Consider the following 27,127-nt stretch of genomic DNA (forward strand, 5'->3'; position numbering starts at 1 on the left):
GGAGCTGCAGTGAGAATCGAACCCAGTTCCAAGTCCGCTGCACTAACCATTAAGCTACTCCTCCACTCTTAAGGTGAGATACATTCACGTGGACTAGATATTTCTCAATCCCTGGAGGGATTACAATAAGTTTGTACCCAGGGCTGTAGCAAGGTAGAGCGGCCAGTATGGCCACACAGGATGCAAGGAAGATGAGGGCACCAAACTTGCACCCTGCCCATTGCCTCCCCTGTATGACCAACATCTTTCATTGAATTCCTTAAGCACCCCTCCAGATGCACCCCACCTCATCTGTAGGCCCCCACTCCCCCCGGGCCTATCTGACAGATGCCCTAGTGATCTAGAGTAAGGCAGGCAGCAGTGTTTCCCAGTTGGTGTTGCCCATTACTGCCCTCTAGAAATAGTCTTGTGAAACTACCGCTAGCCTGGGCACGGGCAGAAGTGACTGGAGATTGCTGCTGCTCGCCCTACCCTAGACCATCTGGGCATCCATCAGGTAGGCCTGGGGTGCTATGAAGAGGTGAGGGGTCCTGTGGAAGAGGGTGGGTGCGCTTGGGGGAATTCTTATATGGAGAGAGATTGTGGGAGAGGGACGGATGCTCTGGGGGAAGGGGTTTTGGGGTGTGGGGGCAGTGAATGAATCACACAGGACACATTTGTAGCTTGCTATGTCTCCGTTTCCTCCTGAGGCAATAGAGGGTTAAGCAGGGCAGGAATAACTCCACCACCACCATCACCACCATTGCAATATAAACAATAATCACATTTTAAAATTTGTACAAACAGGGCCCTGCCCTGCCTGACAGACTCCCCCTGCTGACCGGAGGACAACAGACACACACAGAAGATGGAGAAAACAGCCAGATCTCTGTAGGCAGTGGCAGCTCTGGTACCTCCTCCTTCCTCCACTCTGTACCAGCAGATGAATCATCAAAGCATCACTGAATGAGTCATTGAATTACACTTCTGAGAGGGCACATCTTAAACTTTCAAGCTGTAGACACATGCCCGGATTGCCTATATCTGGATCCTGCCCGGGGTTAAGAGACTTGCCCAACATCACAAGGAGCAGCAGTGGAATTGGAACTGGACTTCCCTGGATGTCGGCCTGGTGCCCTAACCACCAGGCTACTCCCCCCAGCTGGTTCAATTCAGTTTTTTTTTTTTTGCATCATATTTCATCCCCCCACCCCCATCCTCTGACCCAGAACCCTATTGTAGAAATCTAGAACGTGACCATCTTAACCTTCACACTACACTGTGGGATGTTCCTCATGCCTATATCTTGTTATACTAACAGCAAGCGGACCAGTACCCCCAGTCCGGAGAGCAGGGAAAGCGTCAGGTGTGGGCTGGAGTTGCACAGGTTGCCGTAACAGCATGTCGTGTTGTAGTTTATAAACTTTGTTGGACTCTGTTCTTGCAGGGTCCGGTTGCATTCACTGTTTAGGATACAGCCTGTCATGCTATAAACCATGTTGGTGCCTGAAAGAGAGAGAGAGAGGTGGTGAAAAAGAAACCCAGAAGAGAATCAGAATGTCGTTTTGTGTTTCATTTAAACGTTTTCATTACGCACTACACCCACAAGAGAGCTAGGCAGCTTACAATTTAAAAACACAATTCAGTAAAATGCAAACAATTAGAAACTTCAAGAACCTACCCTGAACACAATCACCCACAGCTCTCAGCTTAATATGATGTACCGCGGGATACACGCAGGTGCCCTGCAGTAACTGCCAAATTAGCATACGCTAATCCGGGCACTAATGCATTTTTGGTCTTTTTTTTTTTTTGCAGGGGGTGTGTCAGGGGATGGAAAAATGAGCGTATCACATCTCCGCACGCTAACTAGTTAGCGCAGGATTACCTCATGATTCTTTACCGTCTGCAAAGTGGGTGGCGCTATATGGTCATGTGGTACTTTTTTTTTTTTTAATGAAAAAAAGTCCAAAGAGAAACTGGAAGGTCAGATACAATTGTACTTAAAACTCAATCTGGGTTCATCTCACGCCTTTTTGAATTCTGTCACTCTTTTTATCTCTACCACCTCTCTCGGAAGGACATTCCAGGCATTGACCACCCTCTCCATGAAAAAGAATTTCTTGATATTACTCCTACGTCTACCAGCCTGCAACCTCAATTCATGTCCTCTAGTTTTACCATTTCCCCTTCTCTAGAAGAGATTTGTTCCTATATTAATACCTTTCAAGTATTTAAATGTCTATATCATATCTGTATCAAGCTGCAAAGGACTCAAATACAAATCAACTTATGCATCCAGCTTCTCCTACATAAGCACACAACTATGGAAGGCATTACCTAACGCCGTGAAAACAACGTATGACCACCTAAACTTCCGGAAATTACTAAAAACCAACCTGTTCCAAAAGGCATACCCCACCAACCCAACTTAAATGCTTGAACAACTGCAACACAACGAAGCCAAAGCTAGTACTGGACATAAATTAACTCTTCCCCTTTACGATTCCCTAATGCGTCTGTCACACATGAACTTTATTCTACCACTACATCACTTTGTATTTGTTCATACCGGAATTGGCGATCGCCTTTACGGTACCATGTAAGCCACATTGGGTAGGAAAATGTGGGATACAAATGTAACAAATAAGAGTGTCATTCACAGTGCCTTGAAAAGCCGCCCTGTACATACCTTGGCTGGCGGTGGTCCCCAACCCCCGCCAGCTGAAGCCTTCATCCAGCGCTGGTCTCTGGCACCACCACATTGCCTACCCTGCTCTTTGCTCTCTCTCCCCCTCACATCTGGCATGCTCGTTTAAATGAAATTGAGCGTGCGCACATGCTCAGTTTTACTAAAACAAGCGTGTCGGACCGTGAGGGGAAGAGAAAGCAGAGCAGGTAATGCGGCGGCACAGGAGACCAGTGCTGGACGAAGGCTTCAGCTGGCGGGGGTTGGGGACCCCCACCAGCCAAACCAGGGGCCCAGAGCAAATTTGGGGGGCCCAGACCCCCGTGGCCCCCCTGTAGCTACGCCACTCCGTCAGTGGCGTACCAAGGGGGGCGGTGGGTACGGTCCGCCCCGGGTACATGCCGCTGAGGTGGTGCCGTGCGTCTGTCGGCAACGCTCGTTCCCTGCTCTCTCTGCCCCGGAACAGCTTTCTTCCTGTTCCGGGGCAGAGGGAGCAGGGAATGAGTGAAGCCGACAGGCACGCGGCACCTCTCCAGCAGGTAAAAATGCACCCGGGGGGGGGGGGGGGGTCGTTTCGCTGGGGGTGGAGGGGTCGCGCTGCACCCGGGGGGGGGGGGGGGGGGGCGCATCGGCGATCCACCCCGGGTGTCAGCCACTCTAGGAACGCCACTGCACTGAGTTCAAAGAGACGCTGTTTGAATTAAGCTGCGGCTTTGCTTATTTTTACCTCTGATCATCCTCAGAGCGGTACAATTGTATCTGACACCTGAGGCTGTGTAAGGGCTCTTCTGGTGCCTAGTAAAGAACACTTTTGGCCACAACCCCCGTTGGAAGTTCTTGTGTTATCCTCTAGGTCTTGAGTTTCCTTCAAATTTTTTTTAATGGCTACACGCATGACAAACAATCAAACGAGCCGGAAACACAAATACAGAAAAATCACAATTTGTTAGTGTGTTTCCAAAAAGACTAACTACGACCCACTCTGACTGCACACAAACCAGTGTCCGGCAAGTTTACACAAAAAGTGAGAAAAAAAAAGACCTCAGTAGTCAAACCCATGCTCCAGTCCTTACAAACGCATAGAGCTAGGGAATACAACCATCACAGGTAAAAAAACCAAAACAAAACAACAACAAAAAAACACTCCACAAAAATGCAAAAACAGGCAGAGTGAAATGCTGTAGTCATCTAAACAGGAAAAAAACAAAGGACTGCAGGCAAAAATACTTCATTCCTACAGTTAATTTATCAAATCGTATCTTATCTTCGTGTCACCAGAATTCCAACAATCGTTTCGCTGTGGCCCATCAGTCTGCACCTGACAGGGATTCCCTGTCACGCATAGTTGCCTGCATCAGGGGAAATATTCCTGTTCCAAGGTCTCTACTACAGCACTTCTGCCTGGTTTTGCATTTTTGTGGAGTTTTGTTTTGTTTTTTTTGACCTGTGATGGTTGTATTCCCTCAGTCAACATTAGTGTACGGCCATTAATACACGAAAATACAAAAAGGCTGTTTTTAAGGCCTGCAGTAACAATGACCCCCAGGGCCTCTTTTACAAAACCTCGCTACCGATTCCCTGTGCTGCAAATGACAGGAAGCCCATTCAATTCCTATGGGTTTCCTCTCATTTGCCGCGAGGGAATCGCTAGCGTGGCTTTGTAAAAGAAGCCCTTAGTGAGTGGGAAATGCTTAAGGCCACTTTTTACCACAAAGTAGTGTTTTCAGAGCACAATGACCTTGAAGAAATATACGACCTTAAAGAAGTGATGAAATAGAAGGCCTGCTTTATAACTGCCCTCCCCCCCTCCCCACAATTTATAGAATTTCCCTTTGGGGCACTTTTACTAAGCTGCGGTAAATGGGGCCCTGTGCTAGTGGTGGGAGCCATTTCTGTCATGCGCTGATGCCCTTTTTACCGCAGCGGGTAAAAAGGCCAAAAAAATAAATGGCCATGTGAAAGATTCCACTTACTGCGTGGCCATGCGGGGGGGGGGGGGGGGGGGGGGGGGGGGGAGGGGAGGGGGAGAGCCTATACTGAATCTTCCTTACTTCCTTTAATACACTTTTTAAAACATCTTTTAACAATTTCTACATGTCTCAGAGTGTCTACTGAGTTGGTTACTAATCTTGTTTGTGGAATATAAGGCAGAACACTAAAGCCTTTCTGCTTGTACAGGCTTTGGCTTAATTTTGTGGTTTCTCTTTTGTTATTTTCTTTATTTTTGGATATTTCTTTGTTTGTTTCATGTGATTGTTAATGATCATTTATTGTGATCTGATTTATTGTGATTATATGTTTCTTGAAATTGTATAATAAATAAAATTGACTTTGCCTCTAACTCATACCAAACCAGCCCTCTGTGGGCACATTCTACGTGTTACCCCAAATCCACAAACCTGGAAACCCTGGCAGACCAATCATATCGGGTATTGGCACACTCACGGAGGAAATATCTGGACTTATAGAGGGGTTCTGAAACCTCTTGTGCACAAGACAAACAGCTTCATTCAAGACAACACAGACTTTCTGAATAAATTGAAAAATATCAAGCAATTACCACCGGGTACCCTTCTGCTCACAATGGATGTAGAATCACTATACAGCAACATTCCCCATACAGATAAACTTCCCGAGCCTGTACGTCTAGCCCCGTCTTTGGCCGTTTTCAAGTCCAGGCTAAAAGCCTACCTCTTTGACACTGCTTTTTGACTCCTAGCCTCTACTCACTTGCCCTGTACCCCACCTCTTTAATTCCCTTACCTCTTAGTTGTTCTGTCTGTTTACCTGTCTTATTTAGATTGTGAGCTCTTTGAGCAGGGACTGTCTTTTTGTGTATGGTGTACAGCGCTGCGTATGCCTTGTAGCGCTATAGAAGTGATAAGTAGTAGTAGTAGGATGGCATAGCTGCATGTGAAAAACTCCTAAAAACATCCGCGCTGGACCATCAATACTCACCAGAAACTATTACAAAATTAATCAAATTTATTCTAACTCACAATTATTTCCGCTTCAACAATGATATCTACCTACAAATCATGGGCACTGCGATGGCCACCAGGGCATCACCCCAGTATGCCAACCTCTTCATGGCTGAACTGGAAGAGACATTTCTGAATACATACCAGACCAAACCCCTAAAATACTACCGGTATATTGATGACATTTTTATGATTTGGACTGAGGGGGAAGAAACTGTAAAACAATTTTACAGTTCTTTTAATACATACTGTACCATCCTACAATCAGATTCAAAATTGACTACTCCCCAGAAAAAGTCAATTTTTTGGACACCACAGTTTAAATCGGCAATGGCTACATACAAACATCCATATATAGGAAACCCACATACAAATGCAGCTACCTCCACAACTCCAGCTTCCACCCTTCACATGCGAAAAAAATCCATTATCCACAGCCAAGCCACAAGATAACACCGTATCTGCTCTGACCCAGGGGACAGAGACAGGCACCTCAAAATCCTGACTGCATCCTTCGAACAGAAAGGATACAACCTCAAAATAATCTCCAAGAATGTTGCTTCCTCCCTCAAAACACCCAGGGAAAATCTGCTACAGTACAAAGAAAAGAAAGCTTATAATGACATACAACCCAGAACTGGAAAAACTGAGGAAAATCATAAGAGATCTGCAGCCACTACTCCAGCAGGATGAATTACTGAAAGAGATATTCCCATCCCCACCAGTGTGGCCTTCCCACAGCCACCCAATTTAAAACACAAGCTACTGAGAAGCAAGCTCTCAACAGAGACCCAAAAAGAAGAGAATGGCACACATCCTTGCAATATATCCAGCTGCAAACTGTGCCAAAACATTTCACAGGACCCCAGATCATTGACAAAGGAAAAATATTCAACATAAAGGACTCCTTCACATGCTCATCTTTCAATGTAGTATATGTCATCCTGGGTAAAAAATGTGATGACAGGTGCTATATTGGAGAAACAAGCCAAATGCTAAAGAAGAGATTTAATTTACATAGACATCATATGAAAAATGCCAGTGCCAATCAGGATGTTACCTCTGTGGGACAGCACTTCACAAACCCAGAACACTGTACTAATGATTTTATATTGAGAATACTTAAAGGAAACTTTAAAACAATACAGGAACGCAAGACCTTTCAAATCAAAATGATTAAATATTTTGACACCCACCAGACAGGACTTAACAAAGATCTGGGTTTTCTAGCCCATTATAAACCATGAAATGTCACTGCTTTGTCACCCTCTGATCACCATGCATATCTCCCTGTCCCCCACCCTCTCAGTCATAAGTCACAAGTATTGCCATACTGGGAAAGACCAAAGGTCCATCAAGCCCAGAATCCTGTTTCCAACAGTGGCCAATCCAGCTCACAAATACCTGGCAAGATCCCAAAAAAGTACAAAACATTTTATACTGCTTATCCCAGAAATAGTGGATTTTCCCTAAATCCATTTAATAATGGTCTATGGGCTGGTCCTTTAGAAAGCCGTCCAAACCTTTTTTAAACTCCGCTACGCTAACCGCCTTTACTGCATTCTCTGGCAACAAATTCCAGAGTTTAATCACACGTTGAGTGAAGAAACATTTTCTCTGATTCGTTTTAAATTTACTACACTGTAGCTTCATTGCATACCCCCTAGTCCTAGTTTTTTGGAAAGTGTAAACAGACGCTTCACATCTACCTGTTCAACTCCACTCATTATTTTATAGACCTCTATCATATCTCCCCTCAGCCGCCTTTTCTCCAAGCTGAAGAGCCCTAGCCACTTTAGCCTTTCCTCATAGGGAAGTCATCCCATCTCCTTAATAATTTTCATCGCCCTTCTCTGCACCTTTTCTAATTCCACTATATCTTTTTTGAGATGCGGCGACCAGAATTGAACACAATATTCGAGGTGAGGTCTCACCATGAAGCGATACAAAGGCATTATAACATCCTCATTTTTGTTTTCCATTCCTTTCCTAATAATACCTTTCTATTTGCTTTCTTAGCCGCAGCAGCACACTGAGCAGAAGGTTTCAACATATCATCTACAACCACACCTAGATCCCTTTCTTGGTCGGTGACTCCTAACGTGGAACCTTGCATGACGTAGCTATAATTTGTGTTCCTCTTTCCCACATGCATCAGTTTGCACTTGCTCACATTAAACGTCATCTGCCATTTAGATGCCCAGTCTCCCAGTCTCTTAAGGTCCTCTCGTAATTTTTCATAATCCTCCTGCGATTTAATGACTTTGAATAACTTTGTGTCATCAGCAAATTTAGTTACCTCACTAGTTACTCCCATCTCTAGGTCATTTATAAATATGTTAAAAAGCAACGGTTCCAGCACAGACCCCTGGGGAACCCCACTAACTACCCTTCTCCATTGAGAATAATGACCATTTAACCCTACTCTCTGTTTTCTATCTTTTAACCAGTTTTTAATCCACAATAGAACACTACCTCCTATCCCATGACTCTCCAATTTCCTCTGGAGTCTTTCATGAGGTACTTTGTCAAACGCCTTCTGAAAATCCAGATATACAATATCAACTTGCTCCCCTTTATCCACATGTTTGTACACCCTTTCAAAGAAATGTAGTAGATTGGTGAGGCAAGATTTCCCTTCAATAAATCCATGTTGACTTTGTCTCATTAATCCATGCTTTTGAATATGCTCTGTAATTTTGTTCTTAATAATAGTCTCTACCATTTTGCCCGGCACCGACGTCAGACTCACCGGTCTATAATTTCCTGGATCTCCTCTGGAACCTTTTTTAAAAATCGGTGTTACATTGGCCACCCTCCAATCTTCCGGTACCATGCTCTCAGCCCTCTCTGTTTCTCACCTAGCCCACCCCTCCCTCATTCTTTCAGACTGTCACTGAAATACTTTGATGTTTCACTTATATATGCTGTTACTTATCAAAATGTGCTTATTTCTGACCTGACGAAGAAGGGCTACCTTCAAAAGCTAATAAAAAAATGTATTTAGTTAGTCCAATTAAAAAGGTATCATCTTATTTTCTTTTCTATGTTTTATTTTATTCTATTTCTGTTGACTGGCTTTAGAAGTGGACTAACACGGCTACCACATCTCTCTAACCAGGAAACTGGCATATAAATAGTTTTGAATAAATAAATATATTATACTGCAGAGTGGCAATGGGGTGGAAAGCTGCAGATGTGTTAACTAGGGAAGCTAATCTTTTTAAATGACTGGGTAGTTCCTGCCAAAGGAATTCTAGTATTCATCTCTCCAGCTAAGTGTTTGTGGTAGCACAGAACATAATTTCTGTTTAAGATGTTCTTTTTTCAGAGCACAATCTAATGGGAAGATGGGTGGACTCAATTTACATCTAGTTTTTGTTTCACATAACTGAATAGATGAGTAGTAAGAAGGATGATCTGTGTAGCTGTCCCCCTCCTACAGCCTTGTTATATGTGTGCCTTGTATATACATACCTATAGAGACTTTGGTGGTACCACAGAAATTATCACTCCTGAGGCAACTGATCACAGGACTGATGGTATGCATGCAATAAGAGTTGAATCTGAATTTGCATTGGTAACAGTCAAGGTTCTGAGATTGTGTTTGACCTGCAAAGAAAAATAAAACATGTCAAGAGGCACACAAATCTATCAGTGAATAGGAGAAAAAGAAAAGCATGTAAAGTTTCAGCCTTCCTCCACCAGCTCTGATGAGTGTGACAGTGTCAGAACACAGATTAAACTTTACAATCCATTTCCCCTCAGCAGTATCTGAGAGAACAAGTACACCAATAAAAAGGAGAAGATACAACACACATGTTTCAGTGGCAGAAAAGAGGGCAGTAAGGAGGGTGAAATGACAGGTCCTTAAATCATATTAGTCACTGGGTCTCTTAATACATGGTCACTCAGCTGGAAATTTTATAAGGAGCCATGCAGATTTAGAAGGTATATATGCACATAAATGCCAAATATTCTAGTCATTTATTTGCATATATGAACACACATATATATGTAAATAATGGGGTTAATATTAAAAAAGGGTTTAACCAGGTGTCATGAAATGTCTAACACCTACCTGGGAGTTAACCCTACGGCCTCTTAAAGGGTCTGTCCTAGCACTGCTCAGGCCTGCCTGCACCTGGGCATGTGCTCTACACTGGCATACCCTTCCCCCCACCGCACTAGGTTATGCTTGCCTCTGGGCGAGTCTCCTACCCGCAACTTACAGTAATTCCCCGTTGGTTTCTAAGGACACTAGGGCCACACTTCTAGGGGTCCCACAGTTCCTAGAAAGCACCCACAGACCAAGTACACAAACACCAGGATTCTTAGTCAGTCCAGGACAACAGAGCTAATAAACTATTTATGGTTTATTATCAGAAAAATAGAACAGTGTATGGTGAAGAAATTGGTGGAAATAGCGAACAATAACAGGTACATTAAACAGGAATCAACCTAAAAATAACTAAACACTTATTTACTACCTGAGTAGTTCCTGGAGAGTTCAGGAAAAATATAACTGCTCACAGGTTTGAACAGGGCCTCAGTAAAGAGATCTTTTCTCTCTCTACTCCCTATCTGAGACTGAGCATTTTCAGCAACTTTTGGCTGTTTTTTAAACTGCAGACAATAATTAACAGTGAGAGGTTTGTGGCCAGTGGCACAGCAGGATACTTTCCCTCAGGATTTAAACTGGAAAGAAACTGTCATGTCTGCAACAGCTTTAAAAGCAGGAAACAGACACCACCTGCTGGCCAAACAAGAGAAACGCACATCATAAAAATTATTATTATTATTATGTGTAGCATTTGTATCCCACATTTTCCCACCGATTTGCAGGCTCAATGTGGCTTACATTTGCCGTAATGGTGGTTGCCATTTCCGGGTAGCAGAGTACAAAAGTCATTGCATTAAGGTGCATACATACATGGTGAAGAAGAATACATTGTGATAGTGCATATTGATTCCTGCGTGATAGATAGGATTGTAACATATATTAGGTCATTGACTGTAGAGAAATCATATTCAACATAAGGGTTAAAGTGAAAGAGGTTAGTCAGTCAAGTGATAAGAGTTCGATTTTTCTAGTTCATGTGTAGTCTCATTATTTAGTATTGAGGATAAATATTATTGGCGTGCCTTCTTGAATAGATCAGTTTTCAGTAGCCTTCGGAAGATAGTTAAATCTTGCGTTGTTTTTATGGCCTTTGGTAATGCGTTCCATAGTTGCGTGCAAATGTAGGAGAAACTGGTTGCGTATGTGGATTTATATTTTAATCCTTTGCAGTTGGGGTAGTGCATATAATTTACAAGCAGGACAATCCCCTGTTTCGCCACACCAGGCAAGAGAGGCTTCTGCCCGGTTAAACCCCGCTGAGCTAGCCGGCTGGTAATATTCAGCGGTACTTAACCAGGCAGTGAATATCTCTGCTAACTGGCCATCCCCTAACCCTAACTGGCTAGATTAGGGGCAGTCCAGAGGCAGAGCTTGGGCGGAGCTATTACTTAGCCAGATAGCAGTGATATTCAATCCACTAACCAGCTAAGCAAGTGCATAAATGTAAGATAGCGAAAAGCCTGTCCTAACTTTATGCACCAAGCTAACTGGGCACTGGTCTGAATATCAACATAGACATGGATATGGGGTGGAGCTTACATCCATAATTGTCTGACAACACACAGAAAAAAAAAAAAGTAAAAATACAATAGTCACAATTAATACCTTTTATTAAGATATGTATCATATGACAAAGAATAAAGTAGTTGCTCAAAGCATATACTAACCACAATCGCTCAACTGCAAAACACTATGCACAACTTTGTGCAAAACACACTCATAACCTTAATGTACCATAAATATTACACTGGGCAGACCCTAATAGACCAATATACCACCCATACGGAAAATGCAGACCGTCAACAATATGAAGCAAGGGATCATAATATCACAATTATCATGTAGAGCCACAAAACACTCTTTTAGGGTAGATAGTGTTCACAATTAGTTCCTTTTATTAACGACCATATGTAGATCCTTCAAGAGGTAGTGTGTCATGATTTAGGCTCTACACCCTTTCTGATGTTTTGGTGCCACCTCAGTAAGGCCAACACACAATCGCTCCAGTGCAAAACACTATACACAAACTTGTGCAAAAACACACTCATAACCTTACCAAACCATAACAGCACTAATTCCAAGGACAGGACGAGCTACAACCTTATGCGTGGAAAGGCAGCACTGTAATTACACCGGGTTCTAAAACATCAGTACACAACCTAGTGAAACAAAAAACAAAACAAAAAAAGGCTGCAAATACTACAAGCTAGTAGAATACTGCATCTTGATCACACATGAAAAACACATGACACAACAGATATGAAGGCAAAATACTGAACTGGAAAGTTACCTCAAGAAATCAGACGCAGCATGCAGCAATACTAGAAAAATTGAAACTTACATGCAAAATATCACAGATGCACATTTGCAAAAGCTGACATATTCCAATTAATAAATTCTGAATAAAATACTTTTTTCTACCTTTGTTGTCTGATCATTTAGTTTTTCTGTTCGCTTTGGTCCCAGTGTCTTCTGTTTTATGCAGTGCCTTCATTCCATTTGATATTTTTCTCTCACCATGTCCACCATCCTCCTGTGTCGTTATGCGTCCTGTCTACCATCTGTAGCCCTGTCCCTATCCTTTCTCCAGTTTCAGCATCTGCCCTCAAAGTGTTCCGATCCAGCCCTTAAATTCAGCAATTTTCCCTCCATCCATATCCAGCAGTTCTCCTCACACCCCTCCATCCATGTCCAGTATTTCTTCTCTCTCCCTTCCCCTCCATCCATGTGCATCTCCTTCCTTTGTCTTTCCTTCCCTCCATTCCTGCCCAACATTTCTCGTCTCTTCCTTGCCCTCCACTCCATCTATGTCCAGATTTCTGCTCTCTTCCCTCCCCTCCATCCATGTGCATCTCCTTCCAGTCTTCTCTCCCCTCCATTCATCCATGTCCAGCAACTCTCCTCTCGCCCCTGCCCTCCCCTCCATCCATCCATCTATCCATGTCTAGCAACTCTCCTCTCTCCCCTGCCCTCTCCTCCATTCATATCTAGCAAATCTCCTCTCCCCTGCCCCCTCCATCCATCCAAATCCAGCAATTTTCCTCTCCCCTGCCCTCCCCTCTATGCCCAATGATTTCTCCTCTGCCCCTGTCCTCCCCCTCCATGTCCAGCGATTTCTCCTCTCTTCCCTGCCCTCCACTCCATCTATGTCCAGATTTCTGCTCTCTTCCCTCCCCTCCATCCATGTGCATCTCCTTCCAGTCTTCCCTCCCCTGCCCTCCCCTCCATGTCCAGTGATTTCTCCTCTGCCCCTGTCCTCCCCTCCATGTCCAGCAAATCTCCTCTCTCCCCTGCCCTCCTCCATCCATCCATGTCCAGCAACTCTCCTCTCTCCTCTGCCCTCTCCTCCATCCATATCTAGCAAATCTCCTCTCCCCTGCCCTCCCCTCTATGTCCAGTTCTACCATCTATAATAATTTTAAGCTGTTTTAGTTTTAGTGATGTTCAATTTTTATTTCATAATATTTAAATCTAGATATGGGAAGCTTTCAAATAAATTAAAAAACTGTCAAATAAGTAAAAAAGAAAGCAAAATCTTGTGTCCTCCACCTTTTATGGCACTGCCTAATGCTTATCCTCCCAGAACAGATTTAGACTTTTTACAGATGGCCCACGCATTTTTTTTAAATAATTTGACACAGCATGCGCCATGGAGTCCCTGGACCCTCTTACCTTACCACTACAGCCAAGCCAGCAGTCAAAAATGAAGAAAGAAGAACACTCCCCCCCTCAATATCCAGCTTTGCCCATCTGCCTCTTCTCCCCCAAAATATCCAGCCTTGCTCCTCTGTCTGACTCCCCCCAAATATCCAGCCTCTATCTCTTCCCTCCCCATCATCCTCTCTCTTTCCTATCTCCAGCATTACCGTCCGTCTCTGTCTTTTTTTCCTTCCCCCAGCCACAAAAAGAAAAAGAAGCTGCCTTTCTGCGCTGCCTCTCCGATTCAGTGGACGTCGGTGGACAGACACTGTTTGCGGGGCCGTGGAGCGCACGTTGCTGACAGTTGTTCCGGTCCCACCCCCTATGATGCAGCATCCTATTCAGGCAGGATTCCAGGAAGCGACGTGCAGAGCTTTATGGCCAAGGAGGTTGTTTATGGCCCCACACACACTCTGTTTGTTGACAGCTGTTGAATCGGGGAACAGAGGGGTGGACGAGCGAGCGGGCGGCCGGCCGGCCGGGGGGCAGTTCCATTTATATCTCATGTGTTTCTGCATGAAGCAGCACTCCAAAAGAGGAGAGGAAGGTTGCATTTGGGCTGGGGAGGCTTAGCCTCCCCAAGCCTCTTATACGGGGCGCCTATGCTAATAACTGCAAATTTATCTCATACATATTCATTGTTAGGGTTAACATACACATTGAGCCTGCAAAAAGGTGGGAAAATGTGGGGTACAAATACAATAAATAAATACATCCTCTTTTAAGAGAACATATCCTCCTTTTGGATTTCTTCAGATATGTCCTCCAGGTTTTTTAAATTTTTAGGAAAATGTCCTCTCTTTCTTTTATGTGCCTATGACCAACACACCTACCCACAAAATGAGAGAAACCATCTCTGGTCTATTAGTCAGTCTGGACACATGGGGGCGCTAGAGAGAGAAAGGCATTGCTGGTCTCCTCTCTGTTCCTGCTGAATCTGTTTAAGGAATTTAGCTTGTTGTGCCTCACAAACAGGGTTGCCAGATGGGCGGTTTTCCCGCCCAATTGGGCGGTTTTCCACAACCCGCCGTGGGAAACATTTGCCCGCGGCGGGTTGCGGTTTTTTGGGCTTGGTTTTTTTTTTCATGCGGGTTTTGGGCGGTTTTTCGGCCGGCGGGGGGTGGGGCTAACGGCGACAGAGGCGGGGTTTGGTGACGTATTGGGTGGGGCGAGGTGACGTATTGGGCGATGATGACGGGTCGGGGCTGATGACGGCAGGGGCGGGGGTGATGACGGAAGGGGTGGGGCTGATGATGGCGGGGGCGGGGGTGATGACGGAAGGGGCGGGAGTGATGACGTCGGGGGTGGGGTGTGTGCGGTTTTTGGGCGGTTTTTGGGCTGTTTTGGGTGGGAATTTTTTTTTTATATGGCAACACTGCTCACAACTTAAAGCATAGTCTTGCAAAAATCTTTCACATGTATCTCAGATGCCAGCCAGTTGTTGAGGGATATCCGCTCTTCTGATAAGTAGGCTTGGGCTCAGACTCACTCAAATTCACTCAGACTCACTCAATTCAAGTTTTTGAAAAGTAGATTACTATCTATTTCTGTACTATAACTCAGTCACTTTTAATGTGTGTTCATTAACTAAAAGCCGTTTGCACATTTGCTACAATCAAATATTTCTTTAGCAATCATTTTTATTTTTTGTGTCCTTTTTTATGTCTCCGCAAATATGGTAACCCTATTCATTGTGATAGTCCTAGGCATGCCTCCTCCAGGAGAGAGATCAGAAGCACTGCCTTACATTCTAATGCATCATCCTGTTTTTCTCATCTTCCTTGCCCAGCAGGAAGTGCCCCAGGAAGCACCTAACCTCTCTCCTCTTCATTCCTGCTGCTGTTTCTCTCCCCCATAGCAGAAGGAGCAGAGACTGCCACACCTCATACTGCAAGACTAGCCTTTAAGAAGCAGGTTGAGATTTGTTCTCTTAACTGCCTGCTCCTGTTTTCAGCGAAAGGAGAGGGCAGGAGAGAAGTGGATAAGCTGGCTTGGCTCTGTTTCTATACATCCTGCTGTGGAGGGCTGGGGAAGAAGAGGAGTGGTGCAAGAGAAAACAAGATACCCGGTCCACTGCAGCTCAGTGCAACACTGTCTACTCAGAGCTGCTACCCTGTGCAAGTGCATGGCTTGCATAAGTACATAAGTAACTAGTAACATAGTAGATGACGGCAGAAAAAGACCTTCAAGGTCCATACAGTCTGCCCAACAAGATAAACTCATATGTGCTACTTTTTGTGTATACCTTACCTTGATTTGTATCTGCCATTTTCAGGGCACAGACCATAGAAGTCTGCCCACTAGCCCCGCCTCCCAACCACCAGCTCTGCCACCCAATCTTGGCTAAGCTTCTGAGGATCCATTCCTTCTGAACAGGATTCCTTTATGTTTATCCCACGCATGTTTGAATTCCATTACAGTTTTCATCTCCACCATCTCCCGCAGGAGGGCATTCCAAGTATCCACCACTCTCTCCGTGAAAAAATACTTCCTGTACATAAGTATTGCCATACTGGGACAGACCAAAGGTCCCTCAAGCCCAGCATCCTGTTTCCAACAGTGGCCAATCCAGGTCACAAATACCTGGCTAGATCCCAGAAAAGCTCAATACATTTTATGCTGCTGCTTATCCCAGAAATAAGCAGTGGATTTTCCCAAGTCAATTTAATAATGGTCTAAGGACTTTTCCTTTAGGAAGCCATCCAGACCCTTTTTAAACCCCGCTAAGCTAACCGCCCTGGGGGGGTTACAGAATGTAGAGAGCTGCACGGGAATGGGGATTGCTGGAATCCCGCAGAACCCGCAGGATTCCTGTGGGTATAGAAAAGTTGCCACGGGATTTCCATGAGGATGGAAGAAAGTTGCCGTGAGATTCCCGCGGGAGTGTAGTCAAAAATCTCTGCAGACTCCAGAATGATGCTTGAAATGCACTGAGAGAGGCAATTGGAGCACCAGAATGAGGTTTGGAATGCCCAGAGAGGTAGCCGGAACACCAAACTGAGGCTTGGAACACTCATTGGTTGAATAGTAAATACCATCCAAAAAAACCATGGGAGTCTGTTGGGGTTGGGAGGAAACAGAGAGCTGTGAACAAGTAAATAATAGCGTCGAGTCCTGCAGGTACAGGTTGGGATGGAGGAGATTAATTGTGAAGGACGGTGGGGATGGAATGGACCTTAATGGCTACGGGTGGGTATGGGTTACATTCTGTTGGGGATGGGTAAAATTTCTGCCTCCGTGCAACTCTCTAATGTTAAGCGGAGCTGGGGAAAGAAGGAAGAGGAGATGGGAAAAGACTGACACAGGGTGAGGAGAAAGAAGGCTTAGGAAAGGGTGATGGCATGAGGATAGGAAGAGGAGGGAAAGGATTATTTATTGTTTAATTAAGACTTTTTATACCACTTTTCCAAACCAAGTGAAAGCAGTGCGGAGCAGAAAAGAACGTTGTAATTAACCAGGACAGAAACACAAAAGCAAACAAATCATGCAAACCCAATAGCAAAAATACAAAGTACAAGTGCAGTGTACCAAGGGCCCCTTTTACTAAGCCATGTAAGGTTGTACGCACGCCTAACGCACGCCAAAATAGACTTACCGCCCGACTACCGTGTGCCTCTTGCGGTAATTTCATTTTTGGCGCGTGTCAGAATTTATTTTTATTTTCGGACGCGCGTAGCGGATGCACGCCAAGTAGCAACTGATGCGCGTAGGTCATTATCGCCCAAATTCTTTACCACTAGGTCTATGGCTGGCGGTAAGGTCTCAGACCCAAAATGGACGCATGGCAATTTTGATTTTGCCGCATGTCCATTTTCGGCAAAAATGTTTTAAAAAGTCATTTTTTTTGTAGGTGCGCTGAAAAATAATTCTGCGCGCACCCAAAACCCACGCGTACACTACCGCAGGCCACTGTGTACCACCTCTAAGTAAAAAAAAAAAAGACAAGGAGAACTATTATTCTATCATAGCATATCGCTCCGAATGACACCAGCATTAATGCTCAAAAAATCAGAGCCCCTTTCCATATATCTTCTTTCTCCCAGTCCCATAACTGGCCAGCTGAGGATTTGCACTGTGCCTTCTACCCTGATTGATCAGAAGATGATGCCCTAGGATAGAGAATGACACAGGGACAGGAAAACGCGTTTAACTGCAGGGACAGGAATGGGGACGGGACAGTGCTTATTATTCATCCACAGAGTACAAAATCAGAACAGTGCTTCATAAAATCACAAGTGTTTGAGGCTTGTGTGGAGGAGTAGCCTAGAGGTTAGTGCAGTAGACTCTGATCCTGGGGAACTGGGCTCGATTCCCACTGCAGCTCCTTGTGACTCTGGGCAACTCAATTAATCCTCCATTGCCCCTGGTACAAAATAAGTACCTGTATATAATATGTAAATCGCTTTGAATATAGTTTGAAAAATCACAGAAAAGCAGTATATAAGTCCCATTCCCCCTTCCCTTTTGTAGATGAGGGAAGAGCCCGCTGGGACATGACGGGGACAGGGCCTGTGGAGGTGGGGGTGCGAATGGAGACAGAGCCCACTAGGTCAGAGTGGAGACTGGGACAGAGCTTGTGGGGATGAGGATAGAGTCCACTGGGACACGGTGGGGACAGGGACAGGGCCTGTGGATACAGGGCGGGGATGGAGACAGAGTCAGCGGGGACAGAGTGGAGATTGGGACAGAGCTTGTGGGGATGGGGCAGGGATGGGGACAGAGTCGGTGGGGACAGGACAAGCTTTGTCCCTGTGTCATTCTGTACTCTAGGGACCTTGGAGATGTGTCTAGGGAAGATGAGGGCATTTATGGGATGTGAGTAGTTGCAGAGGGACTTGGGGGGACATATATAGCGGGAGATGGATATGGAAGATGTGTATGGAAAGGGGGATCTCTGGAGATTGAGATGGATTATGGATCCTGATTTTGGGGGAGCTCTAGGGGGGGATGGATTATGTGATGGGGGTGGGGAGTTAGTTTTGTAGAAGGAGAAAAGCAGAAATGAGGCAAGAGGAGCAAGGCAGGGCAGGTGGCAATATTTCTTTTTGGAAAAAAAGTGGGCAATCCTAGGCATTTATTTTTATTCTGGGAGCAAAGTGCGATACTCATTCAGGACACCACCAAGAAACTAAGTGGCAGCTAATTATCAGGGTGTGCTCTTCAAACAGAAACCCATAGACCTGACAACATCTTTAATTACTGTTCAAGTTTTTTTTTTTTTTTTTTTTGCTTCCCACGCTGGTTGCTGGATGTTTGTTGTTTTTATGAAGAAAATAACCAGAAGGTTATCAGGAGCAGGCGGAGTGGGGCAATGAAGGATTCTGGCTGCCCCATCCCCCCCTGCCTACCTCCGCTGACTATTCTGTCTTCCCCCTCCCCCACCATGGAGTCTTCCCCTGGACCTGTTGACTTGTCCTCTTCATCACCCTGAGACCTCCACCAAGGGCCAGTATAAGCGTAATGAGATCCTAGGTGACCCTTCAGTCATACACCTCCCCCCTCCCCCACTCAGTTAACTTCCAGGCCTCTAATCTGCCCCTCCAAGACATCATGTTTTTAAATGCTAAACTTTGTTGTATAACACACACTCATAAAAAAATGAGAGCAATTTGCAAAAGTCATTTACCTAGATTTATGGATTATCTGACAAATAACCACCCTTCCTGCAGGCAAAAGTATTCACTGATGGTTGAGTTTGTGTGGCTGTCAGTATCTATTTTTTTATTTTTATTTGACTGTAGCTGCCTTTTGCTGTCCCTCAGAAGCTGCTACCCTAGGCAACCGCCTAGCCTTGCAAAATGGTTGGCCTGGCCCTACATCCACCCCTGCTATAACACATTTGCTCAGCTCCTCAAATATACATGAAGTGATATTTGAACAATATCACTTCATGTATGTTTGAACAAGCAGGTGCTTGAACAATCCAGGGAATGTGAGCTACTGTGTGGCTCCGCCCCTTCCTTATGTATCAAATACAGTCAACCAGGGGTGTAGCTAGACAGCAGGTTTTGGGTGGGCCTAGACAAGAAGTGGGTGGGCACCAAGTGTTCTACCCCCTCCCCCACCAACTTAAAAATATATCTCAGCTGGCGGAAAAACACTGCTCACCACCTTGGCAGCCTGCAGCAGGCATGCGCCAAAAACTGAGCATGCGCAGGTGCCAGCTTAGGAAGCTCAGACTGCTGAAGTGGAGAGCAATGTTTTCAGCACCATCAGGGGGAGGTCTTCAACTGGCAGAGCTTGGGATCCCCACCAGCTACCACTAAATGAGTGCTACTGTTAGGTGGGCCTGAGTCCTAAGTGGGTGGGCCCTGGCCCACCTGTAGCTACGCCACTGCAGTCAACCCTTGATTCGACAGACCCTGATTTAACGGATTTCGGATTTAACGGACAACTTGGCGGTGGCTATGTGTTTATTTCGACGACAGTGCTAACATTCATTATTCAACGGTCACAAGCCAAGATTTCAGAATTCAAGAAGCAACAGAATTCCAAAACAAAACAATTAAAATATATTTATCTGTATGTACAGTATTTAGGCGGCAAAATCCGTGCGGATTCTATAACACCACACGTAACTTAATTAGCTTAACCACCTAAAGCTTCAAAACGGCCTACCCCAACGACCCCACGTAAACTCTTCACCCAGCAACACGGCATGATTATAATCGTACTGGACAACACGCAATCTTCATCCCTTCCAACCCTCCACTTATACCTCATATGATCACTATTCAACCTGTATTTGTTATCAACCGACTGAGCAAATGCCTTTGACGGTACTATGTAAGCCACATTGAGCCTGCAAATAGGTGGGAAAATGTGGGGCACAAATGCAACAAATAAATAAACAAATAAAAAGTATGTATTTCTTAATGCATGATATGTAATGCTCTCGCATGTAGCTAAATTTGTGGGGTTTAATATAAAAACTGATTGTACTGAACTTTAAAATATATAAAATGTAATCATGTTTGGACATTTTGATTTAACGGAAAGCTGAAGAGCGCTTTTCCAAAACTCACTGAGTCCATTTTTGTCAGTTTTGAGCTATCCGTGGTGGCAGCTTTTGGACTCAGTGAGTTTTGCACAGAGTATTCAACACAAAGGGCCCTGTTTACTAGGCTGCGCTAGTGTTTTTAGTGCGTGCTAATGATTAGCACGTGCTAAACGCTGTCACCCATAGGAACATATGGGAGAGTCTAGCATTTAGCGTTCACTAAAAACGCTAGCGCACCTTAGTAAACAGGGCCCACAGTTATTAAAATAACATGGACTTGGTGAGTTTTGGCACAGGAATAAGCTACAGTAAACGAACCTTGCCTTGATGAATGAAATTAATTGCATAACTGAACATGACAAATAATGGACTATGAATTTTGGAAAAGTGCTCTTCAGTTGGATTGAACAGACACCCCCCCCCCCCCCCCCCCAATTAGTCTGTTAAATGGAGGGTTGACTGTATCAGCTCCTTGTGACTCTGGGCAAGTCACTCAACCCTCCATTGCCCCATGTAAGCCGCATTGAGCCTGCCGTGAGTGGGAAAGCGCGGGGTACAAATGTAACAAAAAATAAATAAATAAAAATAAATCTAATGAACTTAAATGGTCCCTTCCCAGGACACTCACTGGTTTCACTGGCAATCTCTAAGGCTTCATGCAGAGCTCAGTCTGCCTCATAGTACTTGCAGCTCTGTCTCCCTGAGGCCCCGATGCTTGGAGGCAAACACAGGCAGTAAAGGCCTTTAGTGCCAGACAGGGTCGCTGAGAGACAGAGCCAGGCATGGGGCAGGGCTGTCGCTGCCTTCCCCCCCTCCACTTGGGCTGCCTCCCCCTTATCTTTCTATGTCTGCTCCTCCCTCAATCTGTCTCTCTTCTGCTCCTGTGTGCCGTTACCTGGGTTATTGCGTTAATGCAGTGGCGTTCCTAGGCTGGCTGACACCCAGGGCGGATCGCCGATGCGCCCCCCCCCCCCCGGGTGCAGCGCGCCCTCCCGTGAAATTACACCCCCCCTGGGTGCAGCACGACCCTCCCGACAAAATTACACCCCCCCCCGGGTGCAGTGCGACCCCCCCCCCCCCGGGCCCCGGGTGCATTTTTACCTGCTGGGGGGGGGGGGGTGCTGCGCGCCTGTCGGCTCCGAGTCCGCTCGTTCCCTGCTGCTCCCTCTGCCCCGGAACAGGAAATAACCTGTTCCGTGCAGAGGGAGCAGCAGGGAGGGAATGAGCGGACTCGGCCAACAGGTGCGCGGCACCCCCCCAGCGGCGTGTACCCAGGGCAGACCGCCCCCACCACCCCTCCTTAACGCAGTTAACGCAGTCACCTGGGTCCCAACATTCAGGTTCAGGAGAGAGACAGACTGAGGGAGTAGAACCTTCTGCCTGTCTCCGGTAGCCTTGCCAGTGTCGGGCACCCCTTGGAAGCTGGACCTGGAGAATCTTGCCCCCCTGGTGCCAGACTAGTGCCTGCACTAATAAGCACAGAATGCTCAGAGGCTCTAGCGCAGGAAACGAGTGTGCCAAAGATGAATGCAAATAGCATGCTAATGTAGTCAAACAGATGTTAATGAGGTCATTTCCTATTGCCTCCCAATGCTCAGAGAACAGCGCATAAAATAAAGCCACCTTACCGCTGAAAAAATAGCGCCAGCTGAGAACAGGCGTTAGGGTGTTTGAAGAGGGGATATCTCTCGATTCTTTCTTAAAAATCTGCTGTGTTTTCTTTACTTTTGAAGCAGAACAAAGTTCGTGCAAGCCCCTAAGCGACAGTAGTGAGAAAGAAATGCGCGCGAGTCCGAGAAAAACCGAAAGCACACATCGACACTTGAAGACACTTCTTGCTGCTATAACATCTGTACCCACCGGGCGTGTATAGAGCCCTCCATTTCAAATCTTCACTCAGGCTTCTCTTTTGTGCTCACTTCATAGCTGCCAAGTTACCCAGTTCCAGGAGGCAGTGGCGTAGTTAGGTGGGGTGCCAGGGGAGTGGCCGCTCCCCCAAACAGAGTTCTGCCAGCACCGGCACCTATTTTTTTCTAATCATGTTGCATTGAAAATGTGCACCGGCGGAAGTCAGCTCTCGCGACGCTTTCGCTTCCTCCCCGCGCCGTCAAACTGGCTCCGCTTCTGCCAGGAGGGAACTTTTGGGCCAGCTCTGGATTTCAGGTAACCTCATCCTGATGCATTATGGGACCCGCAGGCCGCAGCACTGATTTCAATGGTTGGAATCAGTGATCACAGCTACCACACCGCTCTGAAGATGCAAGTTCAAAACCAGGACTGCTTAAAAAGTCTGTCCCTGGAACTAGATAACTTGGCAGGTTCTGCAGTAGGAGTGTCACCTCACCCTAGGTTCAAGGAACAGGCAAGTGCAGATTTGTAATTCTGGTTTTCACGGGAAAATCCAGGTGACTTCATGGTTCATGCCTTTTCGGTTGACTTGGAGTGAGGTGGGAAGCTGATTCTGCAGGGCAGGTACTTCTCAGCCTTCTCCTGAAGGCACATCTATACTGCTGGGGTTTTCAGGATTTCTACAAGAGGGTGGAACTTTAGAAATGGCTCCTGGCTGCTTACATCACCTGTTCAGAGCTATCTGCTCATTTTCAGCAGCAACTTCACCGGTTTTTGCTGCTGAAAACGAACTGCAGTTAGCACCTAAGTGAAAACCGGCTATTTTGGGGGCTTTCCGGGGATGGAGTCAGCACTTGGTTGGTTAGGTGCCGATATTCAGAACTTAATAGGTCAAGTTTACTGCATAAATGGGACCGCATAAAAATCAGTCCTATCTTTATGTGTTAACCCATAGCCGGTTAAGTGCTCAGTATCAGACTTAACCAGCTCTGCGTTGGAGAGCTGCAAGGGAATGGGGATTGCAGGAATCCCGTGGAACCCGTGCGATTCCCACAGGTATGGAAGGAGTTCCACGGGATTCCTGCAGGAATGGAAGGAGTTACCAATGGATTCCCACAGGAATGGAAGAAGTTGCTGTGGGATTCCTGCCAGAGTGCAGTGGTGTTCCGACCCTAGCTGACACCCGGGGCGGACCGCCGATGCGCCCCCCCGGGTGCAGCGCACCCCCTCCCCCGGCAAAATGACACCTCTTCCCCCCCCCCCCGCTGAAATAACACCCCCCTGGGTGCACGCCGCTGGGGGGGTGCCACGGCGCGCGCCTGTTGTCCTGTCTCCGAGTTCGCAATTCGCATGTGTTCACTGCTCCTTCTGAGTCTGCCCCGGAAGAGGAAGTAACCTGTTCCGGGGCAGACTCAGAGGGAGCAGTGAACACATGCGAATTGCGAACTCGGAGACAGGGCAACAGGCGCGCGCCGCGGCACCCCCCCCCCCCAGCGGTGTGCACCCGGGGCGGACCGCCCCCGCCGCCCCCCCCCCTTGGTACACCACTGCCAGAGTGTAGTCAAAAATCTCTGGTGACTTCAGAACAGTGTTGCCAGGTGGAAAATTTTTTTCCCACCCAATCCAGCACAAAACCCGCCCAAAACCCGCCCAAACTCAAACCCCGCCCCTGACACCCCCACCCCCGCGTCATCACCCCGCCCCGCCGTCATTAACCACGCCCCCGCCGTCACCGGCCCCGCCTCTCACGTCATCGGCCCCGCCTCCCACGTCATCGGCCCCCGCCTCCTACGTCACTAACCACGCCCAAAAACGTCACTAACCCCGCCCCCCGCGGCCGAAAAAGCCGCACAAAAAACCGCCCGGAAGCCCAAAAAACAGCCCAAAAAACCGCAACCCGCCGCGGGCAAAAATTTCCCGCGGCGGGTCGCGGAAAACCGCCCAATTGGGCGGCAAAACCGCCCACCTGGCAACACTGCTTCAGAATGAGGCTTGGAATGCACTGAAAGAAGCAATTGGAGAACCAGAATGAGGCTGAGAATATACGGAGAGAGGCAGTTGGAGCTCCAAAATGAGGCTTGGAACACTCATTGGTTGAATAGTGAATACCATCCAAAAACCGCCAGAAGCTGTTGGGGTTGGGAGGAAACAGGGGGCTGTGAGGAAGTAAATAACAGCATGGACTCCTGCGGGTATGGGTGGGGATGGAGGAGATTAATTGTGGGAATGGGTGGGGATGGAATGGATTTTAGCGGGTATGGGTGGGAATGGGTTAGATTCCATTGGGCACTGGCAGAGATGGGTGAAATTTCTATCCCTGTGCAACTCTCTGCTCTGTGTTAGCGGGCTCTGTAAAACTAGATATTGAATGCTGAAGTCCAGAGAGTGTCCGGCATTGAATATCTGGGAATAACACTGGCACTGGTCCGCAAAACACTGCCAGTGACTGAATATTGACCCTAGGGAATATGCATGAGGTTTAGTTACTTACAATGGGCCTGCAATATATGGAAATCCTTCTCATGCACATTCATAATGGCAAGACTGAAAACTTGGCTTGTGAGGAGTGCCTGCAGGACAGTGGTGAGAAGCACTACACTAGGGTGTGAGAAATGTGAGGGAGGCTGAGCTGATTGATTCCGGACACACCCTATACTGTAATGGGGCAGCATGTGAGCGTGAAAGAGTGAGTGTGTGTGTTTGTGCTTGTGTGTGTGTCTGTCTGTCTGTCTTTGCCTGTGTCTGTTTTCATGTGTGTGTGTGAAACTTGCACTGTTGCTATCTGTGTGTTTGTGTGTCTGTGTTCGTGTGTGTGTGCACATGTATTTCTGTGTGTGTTCATGTGTGTGTGTGTGTGTGTATGTGTGTGCATCTGCACATGTATTTCTGAGTGTGTTCATGTGTGTGTATGTGTGTGCATCTGCACATGTATTTCTGTGTGTGTTCATGTGTGTGTGTGTGTATGTGTGTGCATCTGCACATGTATTTCTGTGTGTGTTCATGTGTGTGTGTATGTGTTCATGTGTGTGTTTGTGCATTTCTGTGTGTGTGTGTGCGCGTCTGCACATGTATTTCTGTGTGTGTTCATGTGTGTGTGCATGTGTTCATGTGTGTGTGTGTATTTTTTGTGTGTGTGTTTGTGTGTGTGTGTATGTGCACATGTATTTCTGTGTGTGTATTTGTGTGTGTGTGTATGTGTGCGCGTGTGCACATGCATTTCTGTGTGTGTTCATGTGTGTGTGTATCTATGTGTGTGTGAAACATGCACTATTGTGGTCTGTGTGTGTGTGTTTATCTGTGTCTCTGTTCATGTGTATGTGTGTGTGTGTGTGTGAAATTTGCACTGTTGCTGTCTGTATGTGCGTGTGTGTTTCTGTGTCTGTGTCTGTGTCCATATGTTTGCATGTGTGTGTTTCTGAATCTTGCACTATTCCTGCCTGTGCACTGTGTGTTTGTTGTCCTTTGGTGAGACTGTGTGTGTGTGTGTGTGTGTGTGTGTGTGTGTGTGCGTGTGTGTGTACAGTGTCTATGTGAGTACCTGCCCCGTGAGGCAGATTTTAAAGTGTTATAACCTATTCACAGCTAAGAGAAAAATAATATAAGAAAAGCCCTGCTGAGCTGGGCTAAGGTCCATGGAGCCCAGCATCCTGTCTCTGACAAGAATTGGCAGATACCAAAAAAGCAGATCTCTTTCCCATAGCCCATTTCTAATGACTTTCTCAAGTCTGTTCCTCCAGGAACATGTCCAATTCTCTTTTGAATCCTGCTATATTGGTCACTTTGTCCACACCCCCTGGCAACAGGTCCACAGCTTCATTATGTGCTGTGTAAAAAAAAACAACTTTGTACAATTTGTTTCCAATCTCCTGGCTGTTAGTTTCATGTCCTCTTGTTTTCCTTTTGGAAAGGTTAACCAGCTGTTCTCTAAGGAACAGTTCCACCCCACTCATGATTGTATACACTTCTATAATACCCCCTCTCAGTTGTCTTTTCTCCAAGCTGAAGACCCCTCCTTCTTACCTAGATCGGCACAGAGCCAAGCTGATAACATGAGGACCAGCAGTAACTTCATCTTATGTTTCTGTTCTTCAGTTCTCTTCTTTGGCTTTCCACCCTTGTCAATTTAGGTCTCTGTAGCAGAAAGACAGAAATCCTGAGTTGTATCAAGGTCAGGAGCTGGTGTGTGGCTCTTCCCACATGGACACAAGACTGCCGTGCCACTGCTGCCGCTGGACTAGGCGAATCAGGGAACCAAGGGGAACTTTTATATCCCTCCGGCAGGTCGGCAGGGGCTTTTGTCTCCCTGACCAAAAGTTTCAAGGTGGAGTAGGCATTCCTTCCCAGAGAAACCACATTAAGAGAGAAGTAAGCAAAGGTGAGCCACGGCACTTGAACGAGAGCCAGGTTTGGGGCTTGGGGGCTGGGGCTTGCCAAGGGGATGGAGCCTTATCAAAGGAGGAACTTTGTGTTTGTTTATGTGCCAGGGAAATTTTGAGGAACCGGCATGGTTCTGGGTTCCAAGATCGGGCAAGGCGTGGTCTTCTCTTGTGATAAATGGAAAATTCTTGGATAGGAGCTGTAATCCAATCTCTACTCTTGCCCCCTCCTCCCCACTCACCCCCTGCAGCCCTTGCATAAGGAAGAAAGCTATAACCTTTCATCACAGGATCTGTCAACAGCAGACAAGGTTCATTAGACTCAACTAGTCTGCCTAATTTCATACCTGGTGCACTGTCATGCGGCCATGTTGGTCTTTGGCTACCCTTCCGTTCAGTAGTGCAATCCACTTAGATATGATCAGACAGGCC

General features: G+C 46.3%; 1 protein-coding gene across 1 annotated transcript; it reads right to left on the reverse strand.

The window, feature by feature from the left end:
* Window positions 1-1,171: 1,171 nt before the first annotated feature.
* On the reverse strand, window positions 1,172-26,632 carry LOC115466287 (protein Bouncer-like). The gene is made up of 3 exons (XM_030197450.1): window positions 26,340-26,632; window positions 9,127-9,261; window positions 1,172-1,485 (listed from the first exon to the last, which is right to left on the reverse strand). Exons 1-3 carry the CDS (start codon window positions 26,389-26,391, stop codon window positions 1,289-1,291), a joined length of 384 nt encoding a protein of 127 aa, XP_030053310.1. The 5' UTR covers window positions 26,392-26,632; the 3' UTR covers window positions 1,172-1,288.
* Window positions 26,633-27,127: the final 495 nt, after the last annotated feature.

Source organism: Microcaecilia unicolor, chromosome 3 (assembly GCF_901765095.1).
Source record: "Microcaecilia unicolor chromosome 3, aMicUni1.1, whole genome shotgun sequence".
In the NCBI taxonomy this organism is placed as follows: Eukaryota; Metazoa; Chordata; class Amphibia; order Gymnophiona; family Siphonopidae; genus Microcaecilia; species Microcaecilia unicolor.

What these genes read in the sequence shown, in the direction of transcription:
- LOC115466287 (XM_030197450.1), bottom strand. Translation starts at nt 26,391, where the DNA reads ATGAAGTTACTGCTGGTCCTCATGTTATCAGCTTGGCTCTGTGCCGAT. An exon ending in TTGGCTCTGTGCCGATCTAG is followed by an intron (nt 9,262 to 26,339) that starts GTAAGAAGGAGG and finishes TTTTCTTTGCAG; the next exon opens with GTCAAACACAATCTCAGAAC. An exon ending in TACCACCAAAGTCTCTATAG is followed by an intron (nt 1,486 to 9,126) that starts GTATGTATATAC and finishes TCTCTCTTTCAG; the next exon opens with GCACCAACATGGTTTATAGC.